Here is a 12,500-nt window from a genome sequence, read left to right on the forward strand (position 1 = left end):
CTCTCTCTCTCTCTCTCTCTCTCTCTCTCTCTCTGCGAGTGTAAGTATACAATATATATATATATATATATATATATATATATATATATATATATATATATATATATGTGTGTGTGTGTGTGTGTGTGTGTGTTTGTGTGTTTGTGAATGTGTGTATTTACGAGCGTGTGTGTGTGTATGTGTGTATGTTTTTTTTGGATGCTTTTTTCATATATATATATATATATATATATATATATATATATATATATATATATATATATATATATGAAAAAAAGCATCCAAAAGCATTTCACATCTCTGCGTGGGTAGAAAAAAAATCATCAGATCGAAAATATTTGGTCAATAACTAATACCCCTATAACAGAGAAGAACTATAAGCGTTAAGGAAGGTGAGAAGTATTTTAAGAGAAAATGAAAAGGTGCATTCCTAACAACTGACTCTTAAGATCATGTTCTCCGCATAGGAATTTTGAAGTTGCATACAATACTTAAATTTATATCGAAAGGATACCTTTTAATAGAGTGAATATGAGTCCAATGTTGAAGTTAAGAATTAAAATGATTCATAAATTGCACGGATGTCTGATAAAACACTTAAATTATTTCACTAGCAACACGACTTGACCGTCCCTATGTGCTAAGGTCAGGGGTACAGGAGAGCCCGCATTCATTAAAGACAAATACTTTTGTTTTTGATGTTAGACTTTTCATTTAAAGAAAATGAGTCGACCTCTTCAGCAACGGGAAAGGATCATGATTCAGAAAACACAGAGGAATACAGATAAATCCCAAATTCAGGAAGGTAGTTACTGATTTCGAAAGTAAGGAAGATGACAGAAGGATTGATAGGAGATGAGCAGTGTTGATGAGGGGCGTGAAGACATGAGACAGGTGACGATGGAATAGCAAGAGACGAGTGGTGTTGCTTTAGAAAGGTAACTGAACAATATGAGAGGCCTGAAAAAGTAAGACTGATACTAGAAGGACTGGCAGAGAAAGACCAGCGTAATTTATAAGGTTATGAATAATAAAAGGGACTCATCAAACCGGTTGAACCCTTAAGCTCACAACTACCATGTTCAAGCACATTCATGTACATACACATGGCTGAAGCATGTCAGAATCTGAAGCATGTCAGAAGATGAAAAGCATTACTCATCGTTTTCGCTCGCATTTAAAAATCGAACATTTCATCTAAAGCCAATAAACATATCTGGCAACACTTTTATATTAATAGTCAGAGGGCTGAACAGGTTGAATGCAGAGACAGTGTAGAATCTTGCAATACAAACACTTGCTCGGAGCATGTTGCTGTCAATACGACTAAATGTTAACATGTTCTATACGAGTTTGTATACATTTCAGCTGGCTTCGAGTGAAGTTCAAATACTCCATGAGTTTTCTCCAATAAATTCGCTCATTTTCCGCGCTGTGATCATTCCCCGAATTAAAATAAATGTGTGTGCGATGTATACTTATATCTGTATATATTAACGTGAGTGGAAATCTGTTAACCATTTGTTATGATGTTTTACCTTAAACAACATTGATGAACAAGCCGGTGAAGGATATTAGCCGAATTTCGAAATATGTGAATGATAAAAATCCATTTTAAAGAGGCAAATAATATAAAGCAAATGACTGCAGTAGTGATGAACAAAACCAAATTAAATCCGAATAGGGAGAAGGTAACACCAATCTAAAAAGTAAGAAAAAAAGGAAATTTCTTGCTGTTTTGACCTGAGGAACTGTACGGCATCAACACTCCATCCATCCATAGTTCATTATTTCTCAGCCCCGTCCTATCTCACGTTGACATTGAACTAGTTTTAAAATCTCAGCCTACCTAATCCATCGACATTGAGATAAATCTACAGAGAATTTGGCATCACGAGAAATGTCTGCCGGCTGGGGAAACAAAATTCGCAATGGAAACTCAACATGATCCCTAACAAAGAGCTACCTTCTATCCTGACGTCTCAAAAAGGGATGCCGTATTTTTGGGGAGCATTTCCAACCTCCATGTTTCTTTAGAAAGGAAAAGAGAAGAAGAACATCGCTATTCACTTTCAGCATCGGGTCTGCTCTTCAGTTCGATTCTTCTTTGTATTCGCACAGTGACTTTTTATTACTTTTTTTCAAGTGAATGCGTAGCCCTTGTTGCTTTCGTCAATTGGACATGAAGATGGACGCAAGATATTCGAATACTTATTTCACTTATGTTTCCTTTTTAATTAGCCACCAAAGAACTCTCCCCTTTGTTAGTCATCATTTCTTACAAACGTGATTTCTGCAATCCAGTTTTCTTTCGTTTGAAGAAGTGTTACGAGTGTGTACAATATTTCGAAAAAAAAATAAAAAAAAAGAGAATAATCATTTGTAAGCAATCGCTGACCTCCTAGATTTATAGCATAGTCCAATTGTTTGAGAAGAACGCTCATAATACATATAAAGCATACACGGCATTCTATCACAAATAGCTTCATTCACATTTTCTTCACGAGTCAGTTACTGTAACAAGAATAAAAAGTTCTGAAACTTTACAAATGTCTTTATCCTTTCTGATGAAGCACTGACTATCATTTGCAAACTTATATGTAAGAAATAACTTTTTTCATCTTACCTTATTGAGATTTGCTGAATTAAAGCTTCAAAACCTTTTATATTGCATCTTGCCACGCCCATATTTCCAGTTTGTATTTTTAAATTTGACCATCGTTCCCCCATACCAGGCAGAGTGACCAGTCGCATCGTTGTGATCGAATTTCACGCAGGGACCCCTCAGAAGTACGTCGCCAAGGCACATGGCCCTGGCTTTAAGGTGAACTTCCAACACAATCCCTGCCCACCTCAGGTGAGTCAGTTAAGATTCCTGCTCACTTCAAGTGAGGACGTTAGGAATCCTGCCCACCTCAGGTGAGTATGTTAGGAATCCTGCCCACCTCAGGTGAGTATGTTAGGAATCCTGCCCACCTCAGGTGAGTATGTTAGGAATCCTGCCCACCTCAGGTGAGTATGTTAGGAATCCTGCCCACCTCAGGTGAGTAAGTTAGGATTCCTGCTCACTTTAAGTGAGTACTTTAGGATTACTGCTCACTTCGAGTGAAGACGTTAGGATTCCTGCCCATCTCAGATGAGAATGTTCAGATTCATGCTAACCTCAGGTGGTTATGACATGATTTCTACCCACTCTCTGAGACTGTATTAAGATTCCTGCCCAACTTGGGTGAGTACGTTAGGATTCCCGCTGATCCCAGGTAAGAATGTTCGGATTCCTGCTCACCTTAGGTAAGAATGTTCAGATTCCTGCTCACCACAGGTGAGAATGTTCAGATTCCTGCTTATCTCCGGTGATTATCACAGGATTTCTGACCACTCTATACGACCACGTTAGGATTCCTGCTCACTTCCGGAGACTACGTTGGGATTCCTGTCCACCTTAGGCGAATATGTTAGAAATCCGACTCACCTCAGGTGAGTATGTTAGAATTCCTGTTCACAGGTGTTAGGATTCTTGCCCTCAGGTGAGTATTTTGGATTCCTACCCACAGGTGAGTATGTTCGGATTCTTGCCCCCCGGTGAGTATTTTAGGATTCCCACCCACAGGTGAGAATGTTAAGATTCCGGCTCTCATGTGAGTGTTTTGGGATTCCCACCCACAGGTGAGTATGTTAGGATTCCTGCCCTCAGGTGAGCATTTTAGGATTCCCACCCACAGGTGAATATGTTAGGATTCCTGCACTCAGGTGAGTATGCTAGGATTTCTGTATAAATCAGCTGAGTTTGACAGGATTTCTGCCAACCTCTGGTGAGTATTATAGGATTCCTCTCAATCTCTGGTTTATGACTCAGATAGGTTCGGTAAGGGAAGCAAGCATCTTTGTTTTTAATAGTCATCATATTATCAAAACATTTTTATGTGTTATTTACAAGTCATTTAATTCGTTCTCAGTCATATGCTTCGTTAGCAGTATTTGGCGTTATATGAAGCGCGTTAATTATGTCAATTAATCATAGCTCGAAGGAGTTCCCCTTACGGTTTAAGACGCTAGTTAATTTGCCACTCTGTGAATTTTAACCGACGAAGTGAATTTTTACGATTAGGGCTATATGGAAAAAGTGATTTAGATCGAGACTAAAACAGCTTTTTGTGACACTAACTCTAATAAAAATAGGCTAAAATATATTTACCAACAAATTAATGACAGGTCATCAACGTAAAACAAGTAAGTTACTATTGAAATAAAAAAGAACAGGTACTGACATTTTCCAATGAACATAAATAATTATGTAAATGTTGCTAATTTAAATACCTCATTCAAGCTAAACTTTCTCTTATAATATACAAAGAAAAAGAAAAAACTTTCTCTTTAGATTTCTTCTCTCAAACATATTTCTGTTTCTTTAATGAATTCAGTGGCCAGGGGTTGCAAAGCCAATAGTCTGAGGAAGATAAATGGCACGAACATTACTGATGGGGAACCGCCTGCCTTCAAGAAGTTAAAGCCTCAAGCAAGAGGGAGCTCCGGTCTTTAGGATATACACTGCTTGCTCACATATACTCATGCATAAACATTTTGTATAAACACACACACACACACATATATATATATATATACATATACATGCATGCATATTTTATATATATATATATATATATATATATATATATATATATATATATATATATAATAATATGCATGCATGTATATGTACAGCTTATTCACACATACTCTTGCAAAATCATTTTGTACATACACATATATGTGTACTATATGTGTATGCATGTATGTGGTCTGTGTGTATATGTATGTATGTATGTATATATATATATATATTATATATATATATATATATAGATAGATAGATAGATAGATAGATAGATAGATAGATAGATAGATAGATATAAGTAATTGTAATAACACAATGCCCACTTAACTCCTCGAATTCTTCACACCTTTTCGATGCACTCGTCACTGCAAAGCCTTAGATACAAATGCAAGAATATGAAGTAATTCTGATGTCCTGTAGCAGGATTCGAACCCGCATCCAGAGTATCAGAACGTATCTGGTAAAAAGGTGACAGTAGATTCTATATATATATATTTATTTATTTATTTATCTTATAGTACTCTTCAAATTTTGCACTATTTTGGTTCAAGTCATATTATCGTATTCTCCAAATACTGTACCATTTTTATTCAAAATCTTCTACCTACCAACTAATATGCAACAATTCCAGGCTTTAAAAACCATATATTCCTTAAGATCTTTTATGAACACCTTTACTTTTCTCTGTTATAAAAAAAAAAACGATAAGCACCATTTTTCTATATTGATTTCCGACACTTCCTCGAATGTTAAAAGATAACACATTAAATACATCAGGAATCAAATGCTCCTCCAGCATATGGTACAAAACATGCTATCAACGACCTCAATGAGATCTCATTTCTATTCATTTATTTTCCGGGTGCGTGCCTTTCAGCATACTCCTTATGTGTTGGACTAACACATGTGCACAATAACTTCCACTATGATAAACCTACTTTATATACTTATCCAAAAGTTTCAATCATTATCGTATTTAGTGCACAAGGTTATACATCTGTCTGATATCTTTAACATTAAATCTTCGCAACTGGTCGTGATTTCCACTATACCTATATCATGACATTATTCTGGCGTTACATCTGGTTTCAAGGGAATTTATGTAAACATTACACTAGCTCCGGATTTCTCAACTTTATTGAAAGTAACTACAGAAACTTAATTTCTCTCAGTAGCTGGGTATCCCACTATAAATCTGTAGTTAAAAAATTCTTACATCCAAGTAAAAAACTGTAAGTTATTTGCTTTACTACGAAGTTTGTACTTGATATCTTGGGCAAATAAGAAACATGACAAGATCTAATACTGAGAAAAACTGTTTGTTTTTCAAGATTCACCCTCTTCCTCTCCTCTATACCCTAAGTAGCAAATGAGAAGACCGATTCTTCTATTTACTAAGTCGTTCTACAAAACGGACTTCGACTCGTGACCGGCATCAGAAATGTTCACGAAAACAAAGACTGCCCATTTTCTATAATGAGTTACATTTCTTCTTTACCAACCTGAATAGGTAATCAAAAACAAAATTCTCTCTCTCTCTCTCTCTCTCTCTCTCTCTCTCTCTCTCTTTAATTTCACAGGGGAACTGGAAGCTTCATCAACCTAGTATACAGACAATCTACCCATTTTCTATGATTCGTCGTATCAAATTCTCTCTCTCTCTTTAATTTTACAGGGGAGCTGGAAGCTTCATCAATCTAATATACAATCTACCCATTTTCTATGATTTGTCGTATCAAATTCTCTCTCCCTCTCTTTAATTTCACAGGGGAGCTGGAAGCTTCATCAATCTAATATACAGACAATCTACCCATTTTCTATAATTAGTCGTACTTCCTCTTCTTTTCTGAACCTACCAGGATGTTGGGGAAAACAAACAGGTTTCTTTTTAACTTTGCAGGACGACTGGTACATCCAGGAAGCGGAGGCGAATACGAGAGGCGTGCGCCCCGATGTGACTCTACCCCCACCCCTGGTTCTGAAGGTAAAGTCTACTATACACTGGCAGGCTTGTAAATAAGCCTAAGTTTTTAAAAGTTTCGATTTTCAAGTAATTCTTTAAAGAAATTGTCACGCGGAGATATTTTAATATATAGATAGATTTACTCTGCAGTCGTTGCATGCTTTCATGAATTTATGTTAAAGAAGAGGTTCCATTATAAAAGAAGACGCGAGTGGTCATAAAACAAAGGCATAACATTACGAAAAGACCGAAAGCGTTACGTGGACTCGAAAACAAAGCCATCAAATGAACACTAACCAGTAGTAGTACAGGTCGACAAAGACAGTGGCATTAAGCTGATAAAAGACAAAGTCGATAAGTGGCCACAAAGACAAAGGACGTAAATGACCACAATGACAAAGACACTGAAATGCCATAAAGATAAATGCATCAAATGACCATCAAGAAGAAGCCTTTGAATCGATTTACTGACAAAAACAAAAAATACACATAATAATGCAGGTCTTAACAGACCAACAAACCACAAGCATAAAGTTTTCATAAAAGCAAATGTATCAAGTGGGCATGACGGTCCGTCCCATTCATTTGCTCCCGGGGCAACTGGCTTGTTTCGATCTCGACGGTAAATTTCTTTTTTATCAATACTCTTTGATATTAAGAGCAGATGTTCAAACAGGGTATCACAATGATCATTAGGGGACTCTAATATGTACTGTATTTACGTGTGAAAATATGGTTGAAATTGTTTTTATTCTCTGCTTGTAAATATACTGTCCCTGTAATGCGTTGCATTAACTGGTGTGTGATATTTCATGCGATATTTATCTGCACTTGAAAAATACTGCATGCATGACCCCTACGTGCATAGGTTATTTTTAAGGTGATTTTGTGCCAAGCATGTATAAATATTTGTAGCTCTGTTTGCATGCATGATTGTCTTTCTCGTTACGAGTGAATGCATCTGTTCAAGCCAGCTTGACCATGAATGGCTATGTCTATAGTGTGTGTGTATGTATATATATACTGTATGTATATATATATATATATATATATACATATATGTATATATATACTGTATGTATATATATACTGTATGTATGTATATATATATATATATATATATATACATATATATATACATACATACAGTATATATATACATACAGTATATATATACATATATATATATATATACATACAGTATATATATACATACACACACACTATAGACATAGCCATTCATGGTCAAGCTGGCTTGAACAGATGCATTCACTCGTAACGAGAAAGACAATCATGCATGCAAACAGAGCTACAAATATTTATACATGCTTGGCACAAAATCACCTTAAAATAACCTATGCACGTAGGCGTCATGCATGCAGTATTTTCAAGTGCAGATAAATATCGCATGAAATATCACACACCAGTTAATGCAACGCATTACAGGGACAGTATATTTACAAGCAGAGAATAAAACAATTTCAACCATATTTTCACACGTAAATACAGTACATATTAGAGTCCCCAATGATCATTGTGATACCCTGTTTGAACATCTGCTCTTAATATCAAAGAGTATTGATAAAAAAGAAATTTACCGTCGAGATCGAAACAAGCCAGTTGCCCCGGGAGCAAATGAATGGGACGGACCGTCATGCCCACTTGATACATTTGCTTTTATGAAAACTTTATGCTTTTGGTTTGTTGGTCTGTTAAGACCTGCATTATTATGTGTATTTTTTGTTTTTGTCAGTAAATCGATTCAAAGGCTTCTTCTTGATGGTCATTTGATGCATTTATCTTTATGGCATTTCAGTGTCTTTGTCATTGTGGTCATTTACGTCCTTTGTCTTTGTGGCCACTTATCGACTTTGTCTTTTATCAGCTTAATGCCACTGTCTTTGTCGACCTGTAGTACTATTGTTTAGTGTTCATTTGATGGCTTTGTTTTCGAGTCCACGTAACGCTTTCGGTCTTTTCGTAATGTTATGCCTTTGTTTTATGACCACTCGCGTCTTCTTTTATAATGGAACCTCTTCTTTAACATAAATTCATGAAAGCATGAAACGAATGCGGAGTATATCTGTCTATATATTAATATATCTCCGCGTAATAATTATTGCATAATTTTCTATCAAAGAAGTTTTTAGCTTTCTCGAGTTCTTCGTTGGAGGGGTGGGTAGAGCTGTCGCCTAACACGCTGCTGGCCCAGCGTTCGACTCTCCTACCGGCTAATGAAGATTTAGAGGTATTTATTTCTGGTGATAGAAATTCAGTTCTCGTCATAATGTTTCTTGGATCCCACAATAAGCTGTAGGTCCCGTTGCTAGGTAACCAGTTGGTTCTTAGCCACGTAAAATAAATCTAATCCTTCGGGCCAGCCCTAGGGGGGAGAGAGAGAGAGAGAGAGAGAGAGAGAGAGAGAGAGAGAGAGAGAGAGAGAGAGAGAGAGAGAGAGTATACTCTCTAAAAATCAAGTTAAAGGAAATGAAATTTCCCCACAACAGGAAATAAACACCATTTAGAACTTCAGAAGATTTTCCACATAATTTTGTCTTTTTGAGCTTTCTGCATATCAGTTGGCCCTTAACGATATGTTTCCAAGGGATTAGTAAGAAGAATTAAACTGAAAAACAAGTTCAGGTTTAGCATTGGCTATAAAGATTCAAATTTTGAATTACTAAAACCATAGCGAGGAGTTTATTGTCTCCTGTGCCGGTTACCTATCAGCACGCAAGAGTCATTTCTTTGTGTTGATAATTTGATTTATAAGATGTACATGTTGAGGCAATTCATATTTAAGAGATTTGCATGCTAAACCAAAAAATCTGAGTACCCTTCTAGAATCACAAGGAATACTTTAGTATATGTTGACTGAAGCATGCAGTGTATTAAAAACCACTTTTTTTTTCCAAGTTGTTCCGAGGAATTGGCTAATAATTTTGTTACGATTTCAGGTACCTTCCAGTTCCACGTTGGTCTCGCGAAGAGGAGAGGCTTCCAATGAGGACAGCCAGTTACTACAGCTGCCTTACTACCGCCGTCGGGTTGGCCAACAAAATGGCGGAGGGATCACAAGATGGCGACCTTTTCTCATTCCACATAAGGAAATAGACACCAGTAATGGCGACCAAGAAGCGCTGCCTTCGAATGCAAACCAGTATGCCAACGGGCAGAGGCGGTGGGCATCTCTTAACGGAATGAGATTTGCCCAGCGACGTCCCAATTACCGCAGGGGTAACGCACCTCCCAAAGCCGAAGAAAACAAAGGCCAGAGTTCCCTAGAGCCCCAGAGTTCTCAAGAGCCCGAAACCTCCTCGCCCCAGATGCCCCAAGGGGCAATTTATAGTACAGAGAGTCCACCGTCGGGTGGAAACCTTCCAGTCTTCTCTGAAGTGCAACTTCCACCTCCAGCATGGCTCTCTGCATTGCAGTCGCCCGATGGTAAGGGCGTCACTAGACCACCACTACCACCACCGCCACCACCGAGGAGGACAACGACAACCCCTTTGCCTGCTCTGAGCCCCCAGCAGCCTGATGAGGCTGCGTTATCATCGAGGCCGCCTCCTCCAGGGTATATCCTCAAACACCCTCAAGATTTGATCAACCATCGACCTCAGCATTTCATGAGGGAATACAGTCATGTCTCAGCGAGTGATTGATGACCGACATGAAATTTAGGAAATGGCGGTTTTTCATCGATTCTTGGAAACAGTTCCAGACTTCAGAATCTTGTTTTAAGAAAAACAAGAAGCCTAAAATATGTGAAAAGTGAGCTGTATAGTTAACTTGTAGGTAGAAAGGCTGATTATACATAGATATGTATGTACACGCTTCCTCTCCACATTTCATAATTTTTTAAAGAATAAAAGATACACTTGAGTTATCTGTGCATGTAAGTATGTATGTATGTATGTATGTATGTATGTATGTATGTATGTATGTATGTATGTATGTATGTATGTATATATATATATATATATATATATATATATATATATATATATATATATATATATATATATATATATATATATATATATATATATATATTGTGAAGCCTCATGTGGGAAAATCTGAACATGCATTAATGTAAAACATATCCACGAATCTGTGTGTAAATACAGATACAAGTGTTTCATGCGATCAAGAAAATAAGTCGGCCTTTTGCCCTTGCAACATAAGTAATGCTTCGAAAACATAAAGGAGTCAATTTTAGGAAAATACACAAGGAAGAGAAAACATCATACCTAACTCTTAAGGTGATCTGTGACTTTTGAAGTGCATTAATCAAATTGATTCCTCGTTGACAAATGATGAATTGCAAACTGTTGGTCCTTTAATTACGCTTCGAATAAGACGTGAGATAATGGATTACTCAGTGCTCTGGAAATGTCTGTGCTATTTGCCCTTTACTTTAACAAATGAGTGAACTGTCTGAACTCGTTATGACACAATAACTGACTGATGTTTAAAGATTAGTGACGAGACATAAAGCTTTGTTCTGATATGGGCATTTTAAGGATATTTTGATGATAGAAATTATGTCCATTGATATGTTTTCATGACAGAGTTTTATTTGTGATCCATTAGCTATTAGCCTCTCTCTCTCTCTCTCTCTCTCTCTCTCTCTCTCTCTCTCTCTCTCTCTCTCAATTCGCCGAGAAGAGGGAATTTGTGATCTATTAATTTCTGTATGTAACAACGCCATGTTTAAATGCTTTTTATTCCAGGTTTTACGGAAACATCGGCTTCAACCATAAAAGGATAAAAAATTCAAAGGTGTTCCAGTGAACCACGCAACTGGAAAGCAATGAAAAGCACACTGGAAATAAATCGAGAAGTATGCTTTCATTTTATCAGCTAGAAGCAGAATTTGCGCGTGCATATAACTATAGATCAAAGCGACTCATCGAATACTTATCTCGAGATAATTTATTCATAAAAATGTACGGCCAGATATAGCGGTTTGGAATACATGATTCTGTGTGTTTTGCAAAGTGAGAAGCTGAATTAAACTTTTCAATGTTAAATGCATGTTTTTTCTTCATTTCAATTCTTGTCAGACACAAAGCAAGACTAAGCTTTTTTTGGTCTATGCAATGACTTCATAGTTACTGGAAATGTCTAATTACCTCTATATGCGTTACTAATTTGTCTGTTTTTCTGATAACTGATCTCCTCTCTGTGTATTTCCCATTACCTTCTGTTACTTCTTTCGAATGAACACTATATTCTTTGGAAGCTTTAATTTCAAGTCAATGGCCTCTGTGGGCTTGTTCCTTATGAACAGGGTCCATCTTCTGAATAATAATTGATAATACTACTACCAACAAGAATGTTACATTAACAATCGGTGTGCGTTTGTTTGTTTGTTTTCGTCCTCACAGGATACCTCAAGATCAGGTAAACAAAATAGGATGAGTTACGGAAAACATGCACTGATTGAACCCAACCAACTGGTTTCCTTTAGGTGTACCACTAACATATATCTGACGATCAGTCTAAATTTGATTAGTTATCTTTCCATCAGTCATGTATGACACAGGTTATGAATTCTGACAATTAACGAATGGGTTCTTCGGCCTATTGGGTGGGCCAGAGTCAACGAGTCCACACCTAGCCCCTTAATCCGTTTCCTCGCTGTACTACAGTTACTGGGAGTCTTGAGGTAAGGGCTCGTGTTGGTATAAGGTCAGTTTAATATACACTAACCACCAACCATAGTAGATGGAATTTTTGTAGGAAAAGGGTGATTTTACTTCAGTAAGGTAACGGAGCACTGGAGCGTTGAACGCTCGCTCTGAATAGCAAAGTAAACAACACGAAAGTAATTGCATATATAAATATACAGTATATATATATATATATATATATATATATATATATATATATATATATATATATATATATATATATATA

General features: G+C 36.7%; 1 protein-coding gene across 1 annotated transcript in view; it reads left to right on the forward strand.

Moving 5' to 3' along the window:
* The window catches only part of LOC136847118 (location of vulva defective 1-like), a 53,988-nt gene extending 43,464 nt beyond the window's left edge, over positions 1–10,524 (forward strand). Inside the window, exons 14-16 of the mRNA XM_067118459.1 lie at positions 2,736–2,857; positions 6,516–6,599; positions 9,536–10,524. Coding sequence (XP_066974560.1) covers positions 2,736–2,857; positions 6,516–6,599; positions 9,536–10,240 — 911 coding nt within the window. The 3' untranslated portion in view covers positions 10,241–10,524. The remainder of the gene's footprint in view (positions 1–2,735; positions 2,858–6,515; positions 6,600–9,535) is intronic.
* The last annotated feature ends 1,976 nt before the right edge of the window (positions 10,525–12,500 follow it).

The sequence above is a fragment of the Macrobrachium rosenbergii genome, chromosome 16 (genome assembly GCF_040412425.1).
Source record: "Macrobrachium rosenbergii isolate ZJJX-2024 chromosome 16, ASM4041242v1, whole genome shotgun sequence".
NCBI lineage: Eukaryota > Metazoa > Arthropoda > Malacostraca > Decapoda > Palaemonidae > Macrobrachium > Macrobrachium rosenbergii.